This window comes from Schistocerca gregaria, chromosome 4, assembly GCF_023897955.1.
Source record: "Schistocerca gregaria isolate iqSchGreg1 chromosome 4, iqSchGreg1.2, whole genome shotgun sequence".
In the NCBI taxonomy this organism is placed as follows: Eukaryota; Metazoa; Arthropoda; class Insecta; order Orthoptera; family Acrididae; genus Schistocerca; species Schistocerca gregaria.
This window is the reverse complement of record NC_064923.1, coordinates 507,492,693-507,520,231: the sequence shown is the minus strand read 5'-3', so window position 1 is coordinate 507,520,231 and position 27,539 is coordinate 507,492,693. Positions and strand designations below refer to the sequence as shown.

At 40.1% G+C, this 27,539-nt stretch overlaps 1 protein-coding gene across 1 annotated transcript in view; it reads right to left on the bottom strand.

Annotated features, from left to right (window-relative positions):
* Positions 1-27,539, bottom strand: part of LOC126365873 (piwi-like protein Siwi) — a 137,233-nt gene that overhangs the window by 44,506 nt on the left and 65,188 nt on the right. Inside the window, exons 10-12 of the mRNA XM_050008563.1 lie at positions 27,237-27,488; positions 12,948-13,098; positions 6,081-6,222 (exon numbers count right to left, since the gene is read on the bottom strand). Coding sequence (XP_049864520.1) covers positions 6,081-6,222; positions 12,948-13,098; positions 27,237-27,488 — 545 coding nt within the window. The remainder of the gene's footprint in view (positions 1-6,080; positions 6,223-12,947; positions 13,099-27,236; positions 27,489-27,539) is intronic.

Genomic DNA, 27,539 nt, shown 5'->3' with positions numbered 1-27,539 from the left:
TAATGTTCCTGCAGCCACTCTGTAGCTATTCTGGACGTGTGGGGTGTTACATTGTCCTGCTAAAATTGCCCAAGTCTGTCAGAATGTACAATGGACATGAATGGATGCAGGTGATCAGACAGGATGCTTAAGTACATGTCATCTGTTACCATCATATCTAAACATATCAGGGAACCCATATCACTCCAACTGCACATGCCCCACACCATTACAGAGCCTCCACCAGCTTGAACAGCCAGTCCCCTGCTGACATGCAGGGTCCATGGATTGATGAGGTCATCTCCATACTCATACACATCCATCCGCTCAACACAATTTGAAAGGAGACTCATCTGACTAGGCAACAGTCATCAACAATCCAATGTGAGGCATAAAGCTTTGTGTCGTACAGTGATCAAGGTTACATGGGTGGGCCTTCGGCTCTGGAAGTCCGTACCAGGGTGTATACATGGACAAGGAAAAAAAAATTCCCAGATTTTTCCCGGTTGAAAATACACTTTATCCATGTTAAGTGACAGTATATTTTTCCTCGGCACTGTAAAGCTTTTATCAGCCTTTTGAATGTTTATGGTTTTCTACACAGACGTAGAATCTGCCGGCACTTTAGAAAACGAAACCCAGGGGGAAAAAACACATGGAAAAATCTTTGATGTGCAGCAACATGTACGCTGCATTTTTTATGGAGTTATAGTTCAAATTCCACCAAACACTTCATGTTATTTTCCGAAGCAATGACATTGAGATTGCGATACGCTTTTGTAAGCCAGTCATAGCTCATGTCACGTGATCTCGCCACCTCATGACAGCATAGGGCACGTGATGTAGTCAAGCAAGATCACACTTAAATAACGTGAACACACAAAAAAGAGAAGTTAATGTTTTAAATTAATATATATAGTTTTGCTACAAAAAAACAAAGCTTTCACAAATAATATTGGTCTCTAAGATTAATAAGCTGCCAGAGTAGCTAAGCTTCCACATATAAAATGCTGATCTTTTCGCGAGTGTTACACTTAAAGATATATCACACAAATGTGCCAGTAAAATTTTTAATAATGACGTATATGTTTGGTCTACGCTCGACATCCTTGAATATGGTAATCCTCAAAAGAGTTGATTTTTAAATGAGAATCAAACAGTCTGTGATTTCAGAAATTCATTGTACATTCTTGCACATAGTTCATCTTGCGTAAAAGAAAATTTACTTTTAAAGTAACACTTTTCAAAACACCATTCGCAATATTTTCCCGTGATCTGTTAGAAATTGGCTCGTTTCAGCAGTCGCCAGAGAGCGCCAGGTAACAGGCATCACCACGCTTGCGCACCTACAATGACGCAGGAAGCCCACATGTGTTCGTACATGTAAAACATTAAAAATCTTGCATTATGTCATAAAACTCGTGAACCATACTAAAATGCATAATTCGGCTTAAAGTGCACAATCGTGTGTCCAGATTCGGATGTAATTTTTCTTGGAGTACCAGTACCGTATTCTCTCATGTTCGGTTCTTTATTATGGCATAATGCCATACGAGCTAGAAGATGGAAACGTGCACTTCATATGCAGCGAACAGTTGAAACTAGCCAACAGTGTGAAATTAAACACTTCGTTTCAAATAAATTGACTGCCTCAATGCCAAAGATTAATAAAAGCCAAATCTCTTCAGCAAAGTGACAAAATTAACATCATTCTTCTGCAAGGCGATTAATGCTTGACTGTCGGAAAGGTGGAAATAAAACCTGAAACAAACGACATATTTTAGCCTTCCGTAATTATGTGAACATATTTTCATTCATTTGGTAGCTCCCAGCCACAGAAATCCGTTTTGTTTTCATTTAATGTGAGAGCAATAAACAAAGAGCAAACAGCAAAATCACTAAATGTAAACACAGGTCACATGGAGGCTACCCACCTAGACACAACAACTCAGACTGCTCTGTGCATCAGCCCCGGATCTACGATATTTCCGAACAGGAGCAATTTAGGTTGTGGCGCCCAGCCACTCATCTGTAGCCAGAAGCGGGAGAAGGTACTACTCATAAGCGATCCAACTGTGAATGCTGAAGAGCCCACCCACAACTGCTCAAATGAATCTAATGTAAACAGCTGTCATGTCACGCTCATTGGCGGCAATTTATTGTTAGCAAGCACTGCATATTGTTCCTAAAGGGCCTTTCACACTTTGGTTGGCAGACGCTTGTAAGAGCAGTGTGTTTCGTTGTTTATGGCGCATTTCCTTTGCGACTTAAGTTTTATTTTCGTTCCCCCATTTTTAGCTTTTCGATGTGCTTTTATAGTTTACTTCTTGAGTTGGTCATACTAGGATGGATAGGATGCATGCAGGCTGAGTGCAGATGCATGATGAGTTGGCCAGTTCACAAAAAGCCTGACACTTTAGGCCATGATCATCTGTCTCCAGGCTGCTGCCTCAGTGTGTAGCAGTGATGGAGAATCATTGTGTATAACATGAAGAATCATTGTATCACATGGGACATTTAAGGTGTCACTTGTTCCACCCACAGACTCTGATGCCGAGACATCTTTTAGTGTACCCAATGAACTTGATCAGCCCTCACTGCAATGTGAGTGGCAAGTGGTAACTCATGAATGTTGATTAAGGCTTATTTCAAGCTCTAATGTTAGGGATCTTATGAAGCCCCTTAGGAAAATAGCATTCAAGGCCATTAAGAAAGCCGATTTGCACTCAGTTTGTCTACTGGAAGCCTCATACGAGATGTGGGGGTGACCCCCTCTATGGCATCGAAGCATGCAGTATGAAGTTGTGGCATACATCAGCATCACCAACTCTGGTCACTTGGATTCAGAGGGCACTGCCAGTTCATACAGGCAGCTGGCGGAAGGGGTGAAGACTGCTGGCCTCATATATGGGGTGCAAGCAGATCTTACAATTTGCAGAATCATTCCCAGAATTGACCAGGGTCCTATGGTCTGAAGTCTAGTGGAAGGTCTCAAGGCTTCATCAGCTGACCATCTCAAGTCAAATTTCTGGACGTGCATTATGGGGTGGAGAATTTGCAGGATTCCCCTTGATAGCACAGGGACGCAGTACACAAAGAAAGCAGTTATTTGAGAAGCCGAGTGCTTGAGGAGTGCATATGGGGATTTCTTAGGCTACACTATAGTCTGAGGTCTTCCGAAGAACACTTACCAGTTGACACACTGATAGCGAAATCTGATCACATGGAGACTAAATACATTACTATAACAGTAAATTGCTGAAGTATTCATAATAATGTTCCTCAATTTACTGCCCTCTAGCAAAGTTGCTGCATTCAAATTACTCTCAGAACCGAGAGCTGGCTTAAACACGAAGTACAAAGCTCAAATATATTCAGGAAGTTACAGAACATGCATAGAAAAGACTGATTAGATGCCATAGGAGGGGAGGGCTATTCACTGAAGTTGACAAAAATGTTGTCTATCAAGGATGAAACAGGGTCCAACTAAAGATTTAACAGGTACAGGTGAAATCAAGGTAATTGTTTGATGTCTTTACCAGTCATCCGATTCTGCTGTGAAACTTTTATCATCATTCAAGGAAAATCTATGCTCCATAGTGGATAAATACCCAGATCAAGTGGTATTAACTGGATGTGACTTTAACCTACCACTTACAGATTGGGCTGTCTATGGATCCTTTGCAGCTGGTAGAGACAGGCAGATTGTGAAGTATTTTTGAAGATGTTTTCTGTAAAGTGTCTTGAGCAGCTATATCGACAGCCCATGCACAATGGAAATATTTTAAGTCTTTTGGCTGCAAACAGGCTCACCTTATGGATAATGTCAGTTGACAAGGATCACTGGTAATGATATATTGACAATGGTTACTGAAGTTAACAAATCGCTCAAGAAGGCTAGGAGAGAAGTTTTGCTAGAAAGAGCAGATAAGGAGTAGTTAGCAAATCACTTAGACAATGGATTGGCATCATTTAGTTCCAGTAATTGAACATAGAGGAATTACAGGCATGCGTCGAGTAAGTGGATCAAGGACAGAAAAGACCAATTGTAGTTAAATAACAAAATCCAAAAAACGTGAAGGAAGCAGAGACTGCTGCACACTCAGTTCAGTGCGAAAGACAAAAAGCAAAATTTAATACAGAATTTTCTGGTCTGTAAATAGAGCAATGCACGAAGCAGACAACCTCTGCTCTCATACCTTAGCAAAAGATCTTGCCAAGAACTTGAGAAAATTCTGGTCCTAGGTAAACTCTCTAAGTGACTTGAAGGCTTCCATTCACTCGCTCTTTGACCAGTCTGATGTGGCTACAGAAAACAGCAAGCGGAAACCTGAAATTTTAAGTTTCTCACATCAGTGCAAGAAAATCATGCAAACACACTTTTGCATGGACTCCAGTATGATGGAAATAGTAATGGACATTCCTGGTGTAGAGAAGAAACTGGAAGAGTTTAAACAATTAAGCTGCCAGGTTCACAATGACTACCTGTTCGGTTTACAGAGAGTACTCTACAGCTTTAGCCATTAACTTACCTTGCATTTACTGTGCATCTCTTGCATAGCACAAAGCCCAAGTGACTTAAAACAAGTACAGCTGTCTCCTGTATATAAGGTGGGTAAAACAAAGGACCCACCAAATTACAGGCCAATATTTTTAACACTGATCTGCTGCAGAATTCTTGAACACAAAAATGGTTCAAATGGCTCCAAGGGCTATGAGACTTAATATCTAAGGTCATCAGTCCCCTAGACTTAGAACTATTTAAACCTAACTAACCTAAGAATATCACACACATCCATGCCCAAGGCTGTATTTGAACCTGCAGCCGTAGCAACAGCACGGTTCCGAACTGAAGCACCTAGAACCACTCGGCACAGTGGCTAGCTCTTGAACACATTCTCCGTTTGAATAAAATAAATTTCCTTGAGAAGGAAAAGCTTTTGTACACAAAATCAGCAAGAATTTAGAAAGCTTGACCCATGTGAAATTCAGCTTGTCCTTTCCTCATATGGTACACTGCCAACAATGGATAAAAAGCAACAGCAGGCAGATCCTATTCCCACATATCCTGAAAGCATTCCACACAGTGCCCCACAGGGGAGGGAGTCCAGAACGATGGAACAAGTTAACAGGCTCTAAGACTTCTTAAGTAACAGAACCTAGCGTGCTGTCCCAGACAGCATGTGTGCAGAGACAAGTATCATCAGGAGTGTCCTGGGGTAGGGTGATACGACTGCTCTTGGTCTCCATATACATAAATGAACTGATCAACAGCAATCTGCGGTTGTTCACTGTTCATTCTTTGATGAAAGGGAAGATGTCATTAGTGAGTAACTGTAACGGGATACAAGGTGACTGAAACAAAATTTCTAGTTGCTGTGATGAATGGCAGCTTGCTCTAAATGTAGAAAGATTTAAATTGATGTAGACGAGTATGAAATACAATCCTGCAGTGTTTGAATACAGTATTAAAAGTATGCTGCTTGAGACAGTCACACTGAATAAATAACTGGGTATAGGGTTGGTAAGCTATATGAAATCGAACGAGCATTAAGGGAGGCAAATGGTCAACTTCAGTTTAATGGGAGAATTTTATTGCAGAAATGTTTATCTGCAAAGGAAACTGCATGTAGAACACTAGTATGACCCATTCTTTAATACTGCCCAAGTGTTTGAGATCACAACTAAGTCCGATTAAATGAAGACCTTAAAGCATTTCTGAGTATGTGTTTACACACACACACACATACACACACACACACACACACACACACACACACACACGGAGAGAAAACATTTGTGTAAATTTTTTCCGTATTTTTTTTAGGTGTATTCTAGAGCAGTGAATGTGATAGAACAAAGAGTAACGCTTCAAAATGCATTCGAAAAGATAATGACAAAAATTAGGTCATTAAAAACACACACTCAGGAATGCTTTAATGTCTTCAATGTCTTCATTTAATCTGACTTAGCCGTGATCTCAAACACTTGGGCAGTAACAAAGAATGGGTCATACTAGTGTCCTACATGCACACGCACGAGAGAGAGAGAGAGAGAGAGAGAGAGAGAGAGAGAGAGAGAGATATTACAGAAGTACTCACTAGAAGGGTTCTGGCACGTTGATCCGCATACCACCGGCAGTTCGCTGAAGTGTTTGCACAAATGATCCTGCATCCCTCATAAATCTTGAGGGACTTATAACAACCCAGTTCTTTAAAGTGCAACACACAAACATTGGATTTGCTGCAAACAATAATACACAGAACATTTAGAAGATTTCACACTATATTCCATGTACTATTACATCATGTGAAAAGCATTCATGTTTCATCCGACCCAAATATTTTTTGTTATTTACACACACACACACACACACACACACACACACACACACACACACACACACACACACACACTTCCCTCCAATATTAAATTGATTCCTTGATGCTGCTGATGTGTCATTCTGCTTTCATACACGGCTACACTCGGCAGACCAATTCAAATTAAATTAACATTTAATGTTAGTGAAATTCCTCCTTTTCGTAATTTTTTTTCTTGTCTAATCAGTCTACATTTTATATCCTCTCTACTTCAGCCTTCATCAGTTATCTTACTGCCCAAAATACCAAAACACCTACTTTTTAGTGTTATTTTCCTCCTATCTAATTACCTCATCACTGCCTAATTTAATCTGAATACAGTCCATTACCCTCGTTTTGCTTTTGTTGATGTTCATCTAATATCCTGCTGTTGAGAAACTGTCCATTCCACTGAACTGTTCTTGCAAGTCCCTTGCAGTCTCAGAATTACAATGTCATCAGCAAACCTCAAAGCTTTTATTTCTTCTCCCTGCATTTCTATTCCCTCCACAAATTTCTCTTAAGTTTCCTCTACTGCTAGCTCAATGTACAGAATCAACATCATCAGGAATAAATTACAACCCTGTCTCACTCCCTTCTCAGCCTTCTAGCATGTACTTGGGACTTTTATAGCTGCTTCCTGCTTAATGTAGAGGTTGTTTACTCTGCTACCTTCCAAATTTCGTGAAGCCCATTCCAGTCAGCACTGTCAAAATATTTCTTTAATTCTACAAAATCTATAGTCATATGTTTGCCTTTCTTCAACATGTCTGCTACGTATGTTGTAGGATCAATATTGCCTCGCATATTCCTACATTTCTCCAGAACCCAAAATGATGTTCCTCGAGGTCAGCTTCTACTAGACTTTCCATTTGTCTGTAAATAATTCATATCAGAATTTTGCAACCATGATTTTAAATGATGTAACTCATAGCTGGGTAATATTCACACATGACAGCCAGCACCTGCTCCTTTGGAATTGGAATTGCAGTGTACTCCCAATTATTTGTTCTTAAAAAAAACCTTTTTTCTATTTCTGATAAAAAATATTGTGATCCTAGTTATATCGTGACTGCTGAAGTGAAAACTGTTTTTGGTTTTTTTCTGTCAGGGATAGTTTGAGTAATCACAATTTTATTTCTCTTTTCAGTTTCTGATATAGTGCAGCAAACGTGACATGAAATTCAACAAACAAATGCACATCTTTATGATGTTATAAGTTCATCACATTAATGGAGGGTGGGATCTAACATATAACACAGTAACCTTTGTGTACACACTTTGAAGCATTTATTTGACATGAGAAATTACAGAAAATTGACAAACAATGAGCCACTGCCTTGTAATGCACATCACTTTTTATCTCTTGTATTGTGAATCTTTCTTCTCTCTAATGATATTCCAGCAATAATCTGCCAACATAGAAGGTACCCACTTCCCTTCATAGCGCCTTTCTATGGTAGAAATGTCTTTATGGAATCTTTCACCATGTTCATCCGATACGTCACTACAACTCTCTGTGAAGTAATCCAGGTGAGAGTCCATCATATGTACCTTCAAAGACATATTGCACCCCAAATCCTGACATGCTTTGATCATATCCTTCACCATTGCTCTTTAGTTAGGAGCTCTTCCTCTTCCGAGGAAGTTTTCTGACACCATCTTGAAACAGTCTCATGCGGTTTTTTCTTTAACAGTTAAACATGCCTCAAAATTTGCATCTTTCTGCAGCTCCCCGATTTGTGGGCCCACAAATACACCTTCCTTCATTTTTGCAGCTGAAAGACTGGGGAATTTGGTAGCTAGATATGCAAACCCACAGCCTGTTGGATCCATGGCCTTCACGAATTGTTTCATCAGGCCAAGTTTGATGTGAAGCGGTGGAAGTAGTATATATTCAGGAGCTACCAGACTTTCACGTTGTACATTCTTTTCGCCAACTTTCCATCTTCGCCTAGGCCATTTCTTTTTCACGTAGTGAGAATGTCGGTCTCTACTATCCCACTCGCAAAGAAAACAGGCATACTTTGTGTAGCCTTGTTGCATTCCCAGTACCATAGCAATTACCTTGAAATCTCCACATATTTTTCCATTTGTATTCATTGTATTTTAATGAATTTAGCATCCTTTGTACGAATTCGTAATTCTCTTTTGTCAAACTAGCGTAAGCTACTTGAAAAGAGGGTATTTTATTTCCGTTATGGAGCAAAACACCCTTCAGACTTGTTTTCGATGCATCTATGAAAAGTCTCCACTCCTGTGAAATGTAAGTGAAGTTCAGCACTTTCATCAGGCCAGCAACGTCATTCCAAAATGGCAGTGCTTCGTCAGTTGGAAAATAAGAAATAAAGGCATGTTCTCTGTGCCTGAACACACTTATTTTAGTACTTTGGAGCAGTAGATTGTACTTTTTTATCTTGAACCAAGCAGGTGCGCCTTTTGTTTACTTAGTCCTAGATCACATACTAAATCATTTAAATCTGCCTGTGTTAACAAATGTGGCGATGACTCACTTGTGCAGTGATATAAAGAATCATAATCTGATTTCTTCAGTATTACTTATTTCACTGTCACTCAGAATTTGACCTCGAGCTCTTGAAGGTACTGGAAGGTTGTCAGAATGCTGCACTGGCATTCTCACTGAAGGCAGATCTGGGTAAACAATGTGCTTCTTCGACTTTTTGTTTGTAAAACCCTGAATGTTTGTTACACAGAAATAACAATCAGTAACATGGTCCCTAGGCTCCCTCCATATCACGGGAACAGCAAACAATGCCACATTCTCTTTACCTTTCCACCACTGAATTAGTTTGCAATGACATGTAGCACAACAGAAATGTGGTGCCCATTCTTTATCTTGGTCTTCTACCTCTACTCCAAAGTTATGTTTGTATGCTTTCTTTATGACTGAAGAAATTTTCTTCCTATTTCTGGCAACAGTGAGCTTCCCACAGATGTAGCAGAAGTTGTCCGGCTTATATCGACATCCATGATGACGTAGCATTTCTGCAAATTTAAAAATAAACTTTTTTAATACACCTGCATTACATTAATAGTGGGGAACTAGAGGAACGCTGATGTGTAAAAACAAGCAGTCGTTTTACCTTCAGCACCAGGGACTAAAAATTCAACCGTGCTCGGAAATATGACAGACAGTTACTTGTCAGCCAAAACACCCACTCGTTAAGACTGACAAATTGCAGCTAACACCACTGTTGTAAACTCGATGCACCTCCCCTAGGAGGCGTGAAGCTTTACTGCCGAGGCAGCGACCGGCCGTCGCCGTTCGAGTTAATGAGATGTTTCAGGTGGTCTTAATGACATAGGTGTGGCGGGGGGGGTGACCTAATGAAGTCTGATTCTTCCCACCTGCTGTTGCACAAGAAATTATCACGTTGTATCACTACTGGATGCGGCAACACACCCGTATTTCTCTATAACGTCTCTGTGTTTGCCATGAATTGTGAATATACATATATATACATATTACATAAAAAGTATCCCTGACAACAATATTTTGTTTACTTATTTGAATTTCCCATGGTAAAATGGTCTAGAAGCACATACTTTAATATCAGAAATAGAACCCATGTCGAACAGTGTAATCAAAAAAACACGAATAATCTACCAATTTTCAAACCTGTATTATTTTTCCAAAAGTTTATCCAAGTTATGTGCATAGGTAAAGTAAGCACGTTTATTTTTTAAAATAATCTGTGATGTCTTTATCTCCACTTTCACATTCAGTGTCCTCTTTCTTTTGCCGTGAAGCAGCAGTCACAATTTCGGCGTCACTCAGGTACTGGAAGCAGGGTTCACTGTTCCGAGCTTCAGCCTCTCACTCAAGTTTTCTTGATGAACATCTTCAAAGCCATTTAAATCAATTACCAGATTCATTATTTGTGTAGTTGTTATTTCTTCATCACTGAACCTTAAAAATAACTTTCTTCAATACATTTAAGAATTTTTCCTCCATGATCAAACTTGTGTCTGTAGCCCGACGTCCTGTCAGGTATCAGAAATCCCGTGTTTGGAATCTAAAATTGTTAACTTTCTCCCAGATGGCCACCAAATAATCCCCATCGAATGGTATACCAGCCCAGTAGCAGCCTTTTATTGATGCAATTACACCTTGGTCCATTGGCTGTATAAGGCAGTCATATTACGAGGTAAAAACTTAGTTACAATGAGACCACCATCAGATACAAGTTATCCTTTTGGTATGTGAAGTGGCATTATCAGGCAATAGAACAGCATCCTGCAGCAATTCTCTCTCTTCTAGTAATTGTCGAACTTGTGGTACAAAATGCTTGTGTAACCAGTTTAAGAAAATTTCACTATACATCCACACTCCTTTCTGGTTGCAATAATGCACAAGATCCTTAGCTGTGATATCCTTGAATGTTCTTTTCTTATTTTATAATCTCTGGCAGTTTCATTTTTTTGGTTCCCAGAAGCATTAGTGGTGCACAAAATTGTAATGCTTTCTTTAGACAACCTATATGCATGACCATGAACTTTGCTCTTAAAATTAAAGGTTCTGGTTGGTCTACACTTCCAATAGAGTGTACTTTCACCTGTATCATAAATTTGACCTGATGCAAAATTCTCTTCTTCCACAAATATCTGGAACCATTTTCCAGTAGAACCAACTGCTGCAAAATTTGAACTAAGCCACTCTCCTTGCACAGTAGGTTCGCAAATCCCATGATGTTTACATCCAGTTACCCATCCAGATGATGGCATTAAATTCTTCCTCGAACCCTACAGCTTCATGAAAAAAAAACCTATCTTTTCTGGCACTCATCCTACCCGAAATAATGACACATTCTAGTCTTTTCGGCTAAACCATTGCAAAAGAGCAGCATCTCATCTGTCAAATGTAGATCAGTCCATGCTTTTTCATACAGATGGCCTGGAACTAGAATCTCACCTCCCGACAAAATCCAGTACTTTCTGCTTATTCTTTTTAATGTCCTGAACAGTCTGCATTCTAATACCATGACCAGCACAGTCTTGCAGCAGTTTCCTCATTATAAATTTTTTTAATGAATCTAATTTTTGTTTTAATGTCAACAAGCTTCTTTTGTTTCTCTGACATCTCTCTTACAAATCTCTAGATTTGCTTCGTTGACACTTACACACTAATTAACATCAGAAAACTTAGATTGTTTCTGATTTACACAGAACATGCTGGCTGATAATGTAAACTGTTCTTTGTTGACATGTGATAGTCGTTTAAACAATGGAAATGGCACTTGCCAAGCAGCAGGTTGTTTATTGCTCTTTTCCTAGTAAAAGTATTTTTTTATAGGCTCAAATAATTTGCAAACCTGATAACCTACACACGAATAATTGGGAGTGCACTGTATTACATTCTTGAAATCTGAGGCTATTTCCCACATCTCTTACATCTTGCACCACCTGGTGGAATAGTTTTGTCATAAATGGCTCTCCCAAGGTTATCAGTAGTTCTGATGGAATGTCTTATTCCCAGTGTCCTGGTTTAGACTTTTATCTTTCAGTGCTCTGCCATGTTGTTCTCTAAGTATCGCACCTTCATCACACCTTCAACTGCTTTCTCTTCCCTTTCTAAAATGTTGCCTAGAAGTTTGTTTCCGTTGTCTAGACCCCTATATATTCATTCCATCTATCAGCTTTTCTTTCTTTGCTCAATACTGGTTTTCCATCTGTACTCTCATGTTGCCCCTCTTTTCTCCAAACAACACATTTTTCCTATAGGTGGTATCTGTCTCCCCTCCCCTTCCCCCACCCCTTATATTTGCTTTGGTAGACTCACATTTGTCCTCTAACAATTCCTATTTAAGTCACTTCGCACTTTCTGACAATCATTTTTGAGGTATTTATATTCCCCTTTGCTTGCTTCATCTACGTATATTTTCCCCTTTAATCAATTAAAATCAATATCTGTTGGGATATGCACAGATTGCTGCTAGGTCTTGTTTTTCCACCTATTTGATCCTCTGTTTTCACACCTCATCTCTCAATGCTACCCACTTCTTGTTTACTGTATTCCCTTCTCCAGTTTTAGTCATAATTGCCTAAAGCTACTTTCAGAATTCTCAACAACCTCTGGTTCTCTGAACTTAACAGAACGTTATATAGGTATTTCATTCCAAAATTTGCATGAAAGAAGTTGTGGCATAGCATGCATCCATTTCCATAACCTGTATGTCACAATAAAGTGTGCACACCTGTGTATACATAATATACTAGAATCCCCCCTCCCTACAAATTTCCTGTTTCATTTGTAGATGGTACTCGGGAAGAAAGACTTAATAAATCATAGGCACGTAATTTTCTAATTTTACTGTTATCATTAAGTAGCATGTCCAAGGATATAAACCAAAGGAAGTCCTGTTGCTCAGTGACTGCTATTGGAATGTGATTTTGTCTAAAATAAATGTGCATTCACAGCACATCAATTGCTTATCTTTGATGAAAGGTAGCTTCTCCAAAATTTCAGTTTGTTAAATAGTTCTGCCACTTACAAACTTGTGAGATTATTCACCTTACAATGTCTTTAAATATAAGTCTTCAGACTATGGTACCTTGAAATCTAAAAGTGAGATCAGAAAGTTTACTTACACCGTAACTGCCTTGTCCAATCTGCATCATGCCCTGCATCATACTTAATATTAGCTGCCTGTATTATTTTTTCTTGAGGTAAAATTCTACCGTCTACATCAACTAAACTCCTTCCTAGCTTCATGTTCCATTCAGTCAGACTGCTAACAACCTAAACAAAATAAAAATATCGAAAAATTAAAGTGATATACTAAGTTGCCAACTGTTTTGGTGCAAAAATAACCATACAGAGTGGCTGGTTAAATTTACTGATATCTGGAGTTAATGAAGTGCTACATTAATTTTCTTTGTCCTTCATGTTGCCAACAATATTTTAAATCATATTACGCAACTTGTCGCTTAACTTCGAATTTTATTATACCTAATTATAATTATAATAATGCTAAATACATCTGCAAATACTACTGTAGAAACAATGAACAAAATTGGTGTAATGTTTATGGCAATTAAATTAGTGTTATGTCTGAACGATAAATCATGGGACATTAAGCCAAATGGAACTGCTGATCAATTCTTACGGTTTGCACAATGTGCTGTCACTCAGAAAATACATTGCTATTAGTAGTGTCACCCAAACCACCAGTACTGTTCTTGGAATGGAATTAGCTTAAGTCCGTACATACCAGTCCAAGAAAACAGCATGTTTAACCGACGTCATATAACTGTGTGGAGGTTTACACATTCAAAAGTCAGGAGTGGATTTAGATATTTGGACCACATAAAAGTAGATGTTAAATTTTGTGTGTGTGTGTGTGTGTGTGTGTGTGTGTGTGTGTGTGTGTAGCTGCTTATGTGTAGGTTAACGTGCAGCAGAAATCTGCAACCAAACAATGCTGAAAGTTTGTCGAAAGAATGTGTTGATTTCATCTCAACACCAGACATTTGACAACATCCACATTTGCTGCTGGTATTGAAAGTTTCTGTTCCACAAAATTATGAACAGATTTACATCCCTTCAGAAGACCTGCTATTACAGACACTGTCAAATGTTTCAATGTTACTTCAACTCCACGTGAAGAACTTGTCTTCACATTATTGAAAAGTTTGCTAGTTTCCTCATGAAAATTGTGTTTTTCCATTAAAAAATAAACTTTCAATGGCATTAACAGTTTAATCCACTGGCATCTCATTTTCCGAAACATTTACAAATCAAATTGTACCAAAAATAGTTTTCAAGAGAACCTTAAAGCAGTGTTAACTGCATATTTTTACGATTTGCATATATAAGTACAGAAACCACAAAACATGCACTTTAGTTTTGCAAACATGTAAATCAGCACGATGCCTGCTTTGTTTCCTTCTGTCACACAATCACAATACACACATCAAGTCACACAAAAGTGTTTCTGACAGTAAAAAGTAACACTGACAATGGGAGCATCTGACACGTGGATCACCAATTTTGATCAAGTTTTTGAAGGATGTTCTATATTGAAAAATAAATGACACATTTCATTTTTTGCTGGACACCCCCTGGTTTTTGAAAAAAATCAAGGTCAAGTTGATAAAAGAAACTCTTATTTTCAATGCTATGCATTAAAAGATCTAAAAACAAAATAGAATGGAGTTGTTATTCCATGCACACGGTATTTAGACAGGTTTGCCCACTTTAAGCACTCTTAACCTGTTAAAAGTAAACATGCCAACCCACCTCAACAATTGGTAAAGAGAACCGTGGTGGGATTTCAACAGGGTCAGTCATGGGCACAGGCACACGTGAGGCGTCTGCGAACCCTCGTCAGGACAATACATGCCAGTTAAAACACTGATGGACAGTGAACCAACACCATGAGACACAAGTCAAAGTATGAGCTTTTAAACCACAATAACTTCAATACACACAATGGGAGCTCAAATTACTGCAGATGCTGGCACTTGACTGTTTCAAATCTAAACTCTTTAAAGTATACTCATTCTAATTACAGGGCCTCAGATGAGTCCCTTACTGTTATTTTTCCACCACTGTCTCCCGTGTCGGGTAGACACTCCCTAGTTTCTGGATAAAAAAACAAGGTAAAATTGGTGACAGAAAATAAAAGATCATCCAAAAACTAACATTTTTATTAATACAGGGTGCGGCCGAAGTGACTAAGCAGTTTTAAGGAGCAATAAAAAGTAATTCTGGATATATAGAGAAAAAATGTTTTTATTTTCTAAATTAGTACAATATACCATTTTACATTCATTTAGTTTCGAATATAATGTTCTCAAGATGGCTGCCGACCACTGGCATCAATACGATGTTGTAGCTGATCCCTGTAGTTTTGAGCAGCTCTTGCATACATATCGCAGGTGGCATTCACTTCGTCAATAATCTGCTCAAGTAAGGCCCTACAACGCCAAATTGTGATATGGGACATCACACTGTCACTTTAGGAGAATGTTCCAGTCTTCTATGAATAATTCGGGGGTTATCTTCAGCCCAGTAGCAGAAGTTTTGCTTATTTACGCATTCACCAAGATGAAAATATGCCTCATCACTACTGAAAAAAGCTGCATTCAGAGGGATCTGAGCAAGCATTTGCTCACAGACATTTTGACAGTTGGCGTAGTCTGCTGGGCATAACTCTTGAGCAGTCATTATTTTGAAAGGATGGAACTTCAAATCACATTGCAGAATCCTTCTCAAACTGCGGTCTGAAATCCCCAATGCAACAGCATGTCATCGAGCAGAACATTGCAGCAATTGCTGAACTGCTGTTCTCACCTGCTGCACATTTTCTGGAGTTCTGATGGATCTGCATTGGCCACGTATATCTATTCTTAATGTGCTACCAGTTTCCTCCAACTGCCAAATCCAGGACCGAGTTGTGTTTGCATTAGGAATGGCATTGTTGTGTGGAATGATGAACTGTTGCCGAAAAGCTCGTTGTGTAGCAATCGCAGATCTGTTGTTTTCATAATAAGTGTGAATGGCGAAACTACAATGTGCGCTGGTCCAAGCCATGCTGGCTACTGAAATGGGGTCAACGACTGAACAAAGGCAAACCATGTGCCGCTGCCCTTCCCCATCACAACCCCAGCGGTAATCAACAGAAACTGCTTAGTTGGTTCTGCCGCACCCTGTATAATCAGGAGCGCAAAATTATCGTTAGAGTTGCACTTTCATGCTCTAGCTTCTGTCTTCTACACGTCTAGCAAGCAAGGTCAGCAGATGAGCAGTCCGCTATCCAATTAAACTGTCAGTGCACTTCACAAATCAAGAGATTCCACATTGAGAGCTCCTTGGCAAGCAAATAGAACTTATCACACCATTTCACATTATGACGATGTGGGTGTGTAAATGACCTTTCAAAATGGCAGAGAATCAACAACTTCAAGTTCAGCAGCAGAATAAGAAATTCAAAATGACAATGATTTAACAGGTACCAGTGAAAACAGGAGTGAAAAGAGCAAACTAAACTCACTGACGCTGTGCAAGTGTTCTCAAATTTATTTCAAAGCCACGGCTTTGCCCTACCAGCTGTGAGCGCATTATTTCTGACGGATCTCTTTCAATTAGCAATGAACTGTATCAACAGTTTTCAATTACGCACCAAGAAATGACTTTAGTAGAAGTCTAAGAGGTTGCCTATGAAAATGAAACCAATACTCCTCCAAATTTTGTAGGAAGTAGCAATATCACCAAAATTTCCAAGTGCATCAACATAATCACCTGTGAAATCAGGACAAGAAGATTCCGCATATGAGCCTGTATAAAAGAGATGTAAAGTTTTGGAACAAGTACTATTCAATGTCAAAATAACTACAGATATAACGGCAAAACAACATCTTAATCAGACTCAAACACTGCAGACCAAGGGAGCAGACATCCGAAATGGAAGAGATGGAGTTGACAACTTACAAGCTTTCAAATAACTTCCGGGAATTCAGCCAGATAACACTTTCAGTGACCGCCGATATTTCGGCGGGAGAACACGCCACCATTTTCAAGGCAAACTGCAACGGACATGCGGCGTACATGCAAATTTAATACCTCGGTTCTCAGGCAGAAGCAGGAAAGATAACACACACACACACACACACACACACACACACACACACACACACACACACACACTGAACACTAGTGCCACCAAAGATGACCAAAGTCAGAGCTATCGATAGTGAGACTGAATTCGCAGGTGAGGCAGCATTGACTCTGTCCCTCTGTTTTTTGACAAGGGAGAGAGCCGGATTCCAAACAGAGTTTAAACAGAAACCTCCATCCCTGTTAAAGAGGTTTTTAGCTAATTTATTCTCAACTGCCTCCCTAATAACACTGTCCCAATAGCTGAACGTGCTTGCCAATATCTCGGTGTTATATAACATGGGGTGACCAGTATCCAAGCAATGTTCGGCAACAGCAGATCTATTTGGCTGCTGTAATCGTGTGTGCTGTGCACTCTGATAGTCCACAGATTACAGAATGCCTCCAGATGTGCATATGAAACTATTACTGGTCTTCCAGGGAACGATCAAAGCGTAGACTGTTTGAGACATAACTCCCATTGAGGAAAGTGCACATGGTGACTGTTGTATTCAATCCCGAAGCAATTTCTGTGTTTCATCAACACTCTGATAGTCCACTAATTACAGAATGCCTCCAGATGTGCCTCGGAAACTACTACTGGTCTTCAGGGAATGATCAAAGCGTAGAATGTTTGAGACATTACTCCCATGGAGGAAAGTGCGCATGGATACTGTTGTATAATATCCTGATGCAATTTCTGTGTTTCAACAACACTCTGATAGTCCACAGATTACAAATGTGTAGTGCATCGGTCCTCCACGGTTCTGATAGTTTGACCAATATATGCCATGCCGCAGCTACAACGAATACGATATACACCCGCCTTACGCAGTCCAAGATCATCCTTAACGAAACTCAAAAGTGCTCTAATTTTGGATGGAGGTCGGAAAACACATTTCACATCGTATTTCTGTAAAATTTAAGAATCAAGACTAACTGTCTATATTGTCACGTAGAAGAAGGTGTAATTAGATGAATTACAAATACTAACTTGGCTTAACGAAGGTTTATTCAACAACTGCATACAAGAGTGCAGAGCGAACTGCCTACGGCCAAAACACAAACGGTATATAAACAGTTAAAGAACGTTCCAGTACAATGATTCTTGATATTTGTGGATACTTCTAGATTGTCCTCTAACTGAATACAGAAATTAAAATTTTACAGTTCAGGTGAGTTTTGAACTCTCTACCCTCCATGCAACAGTCTAGTATCTGCTACACCACAGTGATGATGCTACTCAGCTTCTTCTGCAGATATTGCTCCCTCCTTAAGAGAACAGTGTCTCAGTGTTACATCGTCCTAGTCCGGGAACGAGTCAGCCGTCCTGCAATCTCCAACTCTTGATTACCGATGTTCGCACTGGCAGTTATCTTAGAACTTCCTTTGCCGCTACGCTCTTCACCACCTTTCCGCTTGTTGCCTGTTGCTGGAGCTTCAAATTTACCCTGAGTTGCAGAATCCTTACACAGCTTCAATCAAAGGATGTGAACCTTATCTCTGATCTTTCATCATCTTGTGTCAGGGTTGAAATCTTCAACTTAATAAGTAACATTAGACAACTGTTTTACAACCTTATAAGGTCCACAGTAGCGTCTGAGGAGCGTCTAAGAGAGACCAACCTTCCAAAACAGAGTGAAGATCCAGACGAGGTCACCAGGCTGGTAGACAACAGGGTTGTCAGTATAGTTTTCTTGAGCCCGCATCGTGCGGAGTCGAGCTAACACACAGTGTCCATCATTGTAGTCACCTCACGCCAATGCACCAGGAAAAATGGCGTAAATCCTGTGGTGTCTTGTTTGGCAGTGTTGTAGGCAAACATCACTAAACGTAGCACCTCATCCCAGTTGCTCTGCTCAACACTGACGAACATTGATAGCATGTCGGCCAAGGTCTTATTAAGGCGTTCAGCAAGCCTGTTAGTTTGCGGATGGTAGGCAGTCGTCATGTGACCAGTAACATTGCACCGACAGTTTCTCTTCTGTCACAAGATTCAATTGAAAAACTTTCCATCAATCCGTAATTAATTACCTTCGGGCACCTTGTTTTAATATAATGTCTTCCACGATGGATTTGGCTACCTCGAACGCTTCAGCTGTTTGCACGGCTTACCTAATGGCATAGAATTTCAGATGATCAGTGCAAACAAAAATCCATCTATTGCCACTACCAGACGTTGGAAATCGTACAAGGAGGATTATCCGCCAGGTGGTTTCTGAGGAACTGCCTTTCTCCTCAGGCACACTCGACAGTGCGACACACAGTGATGGACACTCCTAAATAAACCTGGTCAGAAAAATCTCTTGCAGATTCTATCGTATGTCTTAATAAATCCTAATGTCCGGCCTCAGGTGTCTCATGGAATTTCTGTAGAACATCTAAACGTATGTGTTTAAGAATCACTGGTAGCCACCTCTTTCTAAACAGATCAAAGTTTTTCTTGCAAAGTAATCCATTAACTACCTTAAACTGTCCTCTCACATTCTCTGACCTATTTAAGGTAAGCATAATTTGAGATGTCTTGGCGTCGTCCTCCTGCTAAGCATAGATATCCTGGAGTGCAGCGAGACAGTCACTATCTTCATCAAAGTCTTTATGGTCTTGCACAGAGTTTCTTGAGAGACAGTCGGCATCTTGGTGTTTTCTTCCACTTTTGTACACTATGGTAATGTCATACTCTTGAAGACGTAGTGCCCACCTGGCAAGTCGTCCTGTTGAATCCTTAACACCTGTCAGCCAACAAAGTGAATGATGGTTTGTGACAGCTCTGAATGGCCTTCCGTAGAGATGATGTCAAAATCTGCACATGGCCCAGATCACAGCAAGACATTCTCTTTCTGTAGTCGAGTAGTTTCTCTCGGCTTTTGTAAGTGCCTTGGAAGCATGGGCTATAACCTTCTGTTTTCCATCCAACATTTGCACCAGAACAGCACCAATCCCATACCCACTGGCATCTGTGTGTAGTTCTGCAAGTCCTCTCTCATCATATGGACCAAGTACAGAGTCAGCCGTCAGAGCTTTTCGCAGCACATCTAAAGAATATTGTTGAGCACCACCCGACATAAATTTAGCATCAGATCTCACCTTTTCTGGGTCTGGCCGCACACCTTCATTTGGCACAAGGTGTCAAAGTATTCTGATTTCTTTTGCTCCAAAGAGACACTTTCTTGGATTACGTTTCAGTCCGCCTTGTTGGTGACACTTAAGAACAGCTCTCAGTCTCCTTATATGTTCATCACACGTCTCTCAGAACTCTATAATGTCATCTAAATTACAAAGACACATTGTCCACTTCAGCTGACTTAGAAGATTATCCATCATCCGTTCAAAAGTTCCTGGTGCATTACACAAACCAAACAGCATTACCTTAAACTCAAACAGGCCCTCAGGGGTAATGAATACAGTTCTCACAATCAGCCTCATCTACTTCAATTTGCCAGTATCCTAAGTACATGTCCATGGTTGAGAAAAACTTAGCACCCTTCAGACAATCTAGTGTATCGTCAATTCATGGAAGAGGGTAAATGTCCTTTTTAGTTATCTTATTAAGCTTTCTATAATCAACACAAAAGCACCAACTGCCATCCTTCTTCCCGACTAGAACCACTGGTGACGACCATGGGCTCTGTGAAGGCTGAATGATTTCCTTCTTCATCATCTATACCTCGGCGCAAATTATTCGATGTTCCATTGCTTACACATGGTATGCTCTCTGGCTCATTGGTTGATGGTCTCCAGTGCTAAGATGGTGCTTCACTGTCAATTTGCCTAATTTGCTCTTCACTAGTGGATTAAAGCATTCAGAGAACTCTTGAAGAATGGCAAGTAGCTGCTTCTGTTGTTGCTTAGTGAAATCTGGCGATAGTCGAGCTAGAAAATCTTGTCTCTTTGTGGTAGCGCCAATTTCGCCCACAGAGCCGGCATGGGATGTTTCTATGATGCTCACCTGTTTGGCAATTAACGGCTCTGCGTTTACTACACACATGCGTCTTGGAAGGCTCTGTGGTTCTCGGCGACAGTTAACTACTCACAATTCACCTAATCGATTCTTAAATGAGACGACAGGGGCTGGGATGACCAAGCTGTGGTATGCTTCTCTTACATTGCACTACAAGATCCATGTGTTGATGCATGGCATGATAGATGACAGTTACCTTTCTAGTGCTGACTGCAGGAATGACCGCTTCATCCAGCAACACAGTCTCCACACTCGGATGAGCATCTTCCTGTCTACAGTATCTCATTTCGTCTAGCATAATCTTCAAGCAATCGGACACTATAATTGCCTGAGAAGCTTTCAAAAAGTCCCATCCAAGAATGACGTCAGGACTACACTCTTGCAAGATGATGAATTCTCAGGACTGTGTATGGCCACATATACTCACACAAATGACACATTTTACTGTAGGTTTAACATATTTCCCATTATCTTGCAGCAATGGTGACCTACATCATCCTGCACCCACATCATCTTGTTCATCCTCATCGTCCCGGAGTTGACGTCGGCTAAGATCGGTCTGCTGTCTCCTGGAGCAGGCGTCATCAAATATCCGCCGCCTTTCTCGACAATAGCGCACCACATGTCCTGGTCGTTCACAGTGGAAACATACTGGTTGGTTATCCTGGTTTCTCCAGGCGTCAGTCTTCCTTGGTGCCCAAAGAAGGTTCCTCATGCAGCTTTGTAGGAATGGAACTCCACCTGAGTCTCGACTTTTTCACCCTTTTAAAGGAAAATGAAGGATGAGAGATTGGGTTCAATGTCTGTTCCACTTCCTCCCTTATGACCTCTTAAGCATCTCTGTTTTTTGCTCGTCATGCAATCCAAGTGCCTTCTGAACTTCGTCTCTCACTATCTGACTAAGAAGACTTACAAAATCAGTTCCTTCTTCCATCACAGGTACTGATATGACATTTTGAAGCAGTTCAAACTTCTATCACGTAGTTCTTTTTTGATGCATTGTCTCGATATACTGGCACCATTTTATGAAGTCATCTGCTGTCGGAACCTCCTTCAGCAGTAGGGCTTGATACATGTCCTCAGCAACACCCTTCATGAGATGTGCACCCTTATCTTCCTCCTCCATTCTAGCATCCACTATTTTACACAGCTCCAAGACATCTTGAATGTAGGATGCTAACTTTCTCCTGGACACTATGCCCTGCACTTCTGTCGTCGTGCGTCGCCAAAATATTTGTGCAGTTCCGCCTGGAATACTTCGCAGCTTGTTAACTTCTCCTTCTCGTTTTCATACCATTGCTTGACAGTGGCCAAACACACGGTGTCATCCCATTTGTTAAATTTGGCAAAACATTCATATACCTTCAGCCACTTGTTTGGATCTTGGCCATCGGAAGAATGTCTCATGTGGTGGCACACAGTTAGTGTCATCGTAACGTCCTTTTCTGTCTCCGATAGATTGCGATCTGTTGAATATGGCTAGAACTCTGGTTTCTTGCCACGCAAATGGCAGCTCTGTCGTGGCCTGATGGGAGCCACTGTATCATCAATGTGCACTATCACAAGTTCCACTACCCAGCGTCTCCACCAGAATGTCACGTAGAAGTAGGTTTAATTAGATGAATGGCGAGCACTAACTTCACATAATGAAGGTTTATTCAGCAGTTGCAGTTAGAAGAGCGTGGAGTGAACTACCTTCGGCCAGAACACACATGGTATATACACAGTTACAGAACATTCCAGAACAATGATTCTTGACATTTGTGGATACTTCTAGAATGTCCTCGAACCAAATATAAAAATTAAAATTTTACAGTTCAGGTGAGTTTTGAACTCACAACCTCCATTCAACAGTCTAGTACAATAACCACTACACCACAGTGACTGTGCTACTCAGCTACTTCTGCAGCAGTATTTATTGTTTGATAATTTAATTTTTGTGACTTAGGACTGAAAAACTTTGCACTTGTATGAGGTATTAAAACTATGGTGGCAAATGGATTTCAGACTTCCATTTTGTGAGCTGTTATGAGTTGCCATACATGTACAAAATAATGAATGGTTTTCGGTTTTTATTTTTTTTTTTTTTTACTTTATTTAAAATAAATATTTTACTCATATTTAAATTTACTTACCACAAAGTGAAAACAATTCTGCAATCCTGAAAATTTTGTCACACAATATAATTATGCACTGATACAGGTCACAATGGATATTGCAGAAGCGAAGTGTTCCAATAACAGTTGTAGCAGTTTTAATACACATGGTACAGTGTACTACCACACGATGTCAGGCATACACAGAGATGGAAAGACATATTCCCATGAGCTTTGGGATACTCCTACGTTGGTAAGTATAATTCCCAAGGACCATAAATGACAGATTAATTTTGTGTTGCATGTACTTACCAAGCCCCTTCCAGAAACTACTTTGATGGTAACCATACGTACCAATAACCATTAAAACACTATCGTTTGGTGGGATGTATACTTCTCACAGTCCTGAATGCTATATTTCACAACAAATAAACTACAGCTGGTGCAGCTGACTGCCACTAGAAGCCAGGAGTATATAGAAGTGGTAATATATATTCCTTCCTTTAAATTCTATAAAGAAACAAATTTAGTGGGAAATATATTCCCCACGGCCTGTGAAAGGTTTCACTCAGGACACCGTATTCTACAGTATTAATAAAAAAAATGTTTGTTTTTTAGAGGATCTTTCAATATGTAGCAATGAAAATACTGTTTTTCATTATCAAACATGATCTCAAATTTTTTTTATTTCCTCTAAAAACATTGTCTAGCAAAAAGCTCAAAGATTTCTCTTTATTTTCAATATAGAATGTCACTGCAAAACTTTATCGAAATATGTGACCCGCATGTCGGACCCTCCCTTGTGAGAATTTTTATCTCCATGTTTACTCTATGACATTTTTATAATTTTTGTGGCAACAGGCTGATCGATCTGTAGGCCAACTCAAGGGCTGACTGGCTGAGAGAAACAAAGCAAGCATTCGACATGTCGACTTTGCAAATCTAACATGGTATATTTAGTCTATCAAGTCTTTTCGGGTTTGCTGCTGGATCCTAAAATCAACTCAATTCAATATTTCGCAGCTCCCACTGTTCACCACATTCAGGATAATGCTGCTGCTTCTGCTGCTGCCGCCACTGGGTCCCGCCAAGAATTGATGCCAAGGCTGAAAATTGACATCCTATATGGGCCTCCATACCGAACATGGCACCTGTGCCGCCCACCACAGTTGCTGGCCTCCAAGACGTAGCAGGTGACACCGCCATAAATAGAACACCTGCAGTGAAGACATATCGCACTCAAGACTATTTTCCAATACTCTGACAGGTTGCGCCAAAGCAGATTTTGTGTTGATGCCAGATAGTACAGGGTTCCCCATCCTGCTAACAGGAAACGCATTGTCTGTATTAATCAAATAATCTGCCGACCTAATTTTTCAACTGCATCTTTATAGACACTGTTCCAAAAACCACAAGTGTTAACAACTATCACAGTTTTGTCCAATTTCATCCCATGTCGCTCATTTAAGCAATGTTCTGCTACTGCTGATTTTTCTGGCCATTGCAGCCTCGTATGACAGCAATGTTCCACACACCTGTCCTGAGCCTGTGAATCTAGTGGCCAATGTAAGCCTTCCCACACTGACACGGAATTTTATATATGCCAGGCTTCCTAAGCCCCAAACCATCTTTCACAGACCTGAGTAGTGACCTAATCTCTGAAGGTGGATGGAACACACAATGTTTAAACTCCTTTAAATTCTTCCATTCTTAAACAATATGCCCCCTGCGTGAGGAATAAAGGCCAGCGATCTATGCTCCTCTTCATGCACCTCCAGGGATGGTCCAAACTCCATTCAGAGTATCCATTTTCCTAAAAAACAGCCATCAAATGTGCAAGGTCTAGGGTTAAACTGTCCACGTTGGAAACAGCACATGCTCTGTGTACCAAAGTCCTAAGAATGCCATTGCATTCGTGTGGTGGATGAAAAAACTTAGCACGCATGTACTGATCAGTGTGCATTGGCTTTCAGTGAACACTATGTCCTAGAATACCTTATAGTTTATTGTAAACCATGACGTCCAAGAATGGAAGCATACCATCACTTTCAAACTCCACAGTAAATTTAATACTGGGATGAAGACAGTTCAAGTGGTTCAAAAATCTGGAGAGTAGGAAGTCCATGTGGCCAGACGAAAAAGCTATCATCTACATACCTCCAGTAGCATGTTGGTTGCAAAGTCGAAGTCCTCAAGTGCCATATCCTTGAAGTCCTCCATAAATAAATTGAATCAAAATATTGGATAGAGTTGATTTTAGGATCCAGTAGCAAACCCGGAAAGACTTTCAGGACTTATTAGATTGATTTCCTCAGCAGAAAATATATTAATAAAATCTAAACTTCTTTAACAAATCAACAAAAATAACTTCATTATTCTGCAAGGCAATTAATGTTTGACTGTCAGAAAGGCGAAAATAAAATCTGAAACTAATAACATATTTTAGCCTTATGTAATTAAGTGAATGTGTTTTAATCCACTTGATAGCTCCCAGCCACAGAAATTCATTTTCTTTTCATTTGGCGTGAGAACAGTAAACAAAGAGGGAACAGCAAAATCACTAAATTTACATGTGGGTCATGTGGAGACTACCCACTTTTGCACTGTAACTCTGACTGCTCTGTTCGTCAGCCCTGGATCGACGATACTTCGGGTAATACTAGATAGGGGCGCATTTTCCGTGCTGCTTCCAGAGTAGAATTTAAGCGGCTGCTAGCCGGGCACCGAAAAACTCATCCTTATTAGTGTAGTGATCTGGCCAACAATTCTGTCAAAATTTCGTTTTCTTGGACACACCAAGAAGATAATACATAATCTTTCCGATCTGTTATTCCTGTTAGTCATTTATTTTCACTCTGGTAGTCTGAATATAGGGATTTCGCTAGTAACTTTAGCAACGCTGACATCGCAAACCCAATGAACTACATAAAACATCCATTTTTTACTCCACTTGTATAGCCCCGCCCCCTTTTGTCTGCAGGAAAGTATATTTGTAGATGTGACGAGGATTCCCCTGACAGAGCTATCACATACACTATGCACTATTCAAAAATCAAATTATGATTCATTCAGAAAGCAACTTGGAACGCATTCAAAAATGCTCAGAAATCAACAAGGACATGTTTCAAAAATCATATGAATAATCGATAGACCAATGTGCGCTGGATGCTTGGCATCAGAGTCAGATACCTCTGTTTTTACATTTATTACAAACATAACTATCTGTGTCTCTTAAACAGCAGGGACAACCACTTACGTTCTTGACACACAAGCAGACCATTATGCACCATATTTAACAAAAATTATCTCTTTTTAGAAAACTGACATAGTTCCAGTTTGTAGAAGATGAAAATGTCAAGCGATTTTAAGATTTTGTTTGCACATGTTCTCATAACTTCAATAACAAAAAAGTTTCCCCCCACGTCAAAAATTTGGTAACATCGCAAGAGAACACATTTCTGCAAAATGTCCGTAACCTTCCTACTAATTTGTTGTTGCACATAAAAGTAAATCTGCAACTCTTCCATAACAGACTGATGCCAGTTAAGTATTTGTGCACTGAATAGTTTGCCTGTTTGACCAAGTAGAACGAAATGCAACATTACGCATGCATCGTGTGCCGGGTACGGCAGACGACACACCGGAAACCTGCTCGAAAAGGAGGGGAGGCAGTGAGGAGAAATCGCCTCATCAGAAACTATGCTTCAAATTTTTTATACATACGAAATTAAGCAACTTTATATATTAAAAACAAAGATTCCAAGACTTACCAAGCGGGAAAGCGCCGGTAGATAGGCACATTGAATAAAACACACAAACACACACACAGAATTTCGAGCTTTCGCAACCGGCGGCTGCTTCGTCAGGAAAGAGGGAAGGAAAAGGAAAGATGAAAGGATGTGGGTTTTAAGGGAGAGGGTAAGGAGTAATTCCAATCCCGGGAGCGGAAAGACCTACCTTAGGGGGAAAAAAGGATAGGTATAGACTCGGGCGCACGCACGCACGCACACACAGAGTGTGTGTGTGTGTGTGTGTGTGTGTGTGTGTGTGTGTGTGTGTGTGTGTGTGTGTGTGTGTGTGTGTGTGTGTGTGACCCAATGACATACCATTTAACACAAAGTAGCAACATGTATGCAGCAGTCAAAGGGTAAGTGTTTAGCATTCAAAATTGCTTTCATTTTAGTAAATTTTCTTAACAGACATAATTAATAAACAAATATTACCTCTGGCTCCCTATACAATCTCTCATTGAACTGAAGCAGCTTCTGTATACGCGCCTCTGGTGCTACTCTTGTGTGCTCTGCAAGAGCACGCATGAGATTGAAATTTGCACGCATATCATCACTGATCCCCGTCATTTTGCACAACTCTGGGACAAGATATATTAAGTCCGCTTGGCCAGCTCTTCTCTCCCGCGGTTTCGATCTTGACACCAAAAGAGGCTGGCGGTCTCCATGTATAGTTAGGTCATATTTCTACAGAAGTAGTGAAGGACTGCAGTAAAAACTGTTTTTGTATATTGTCAT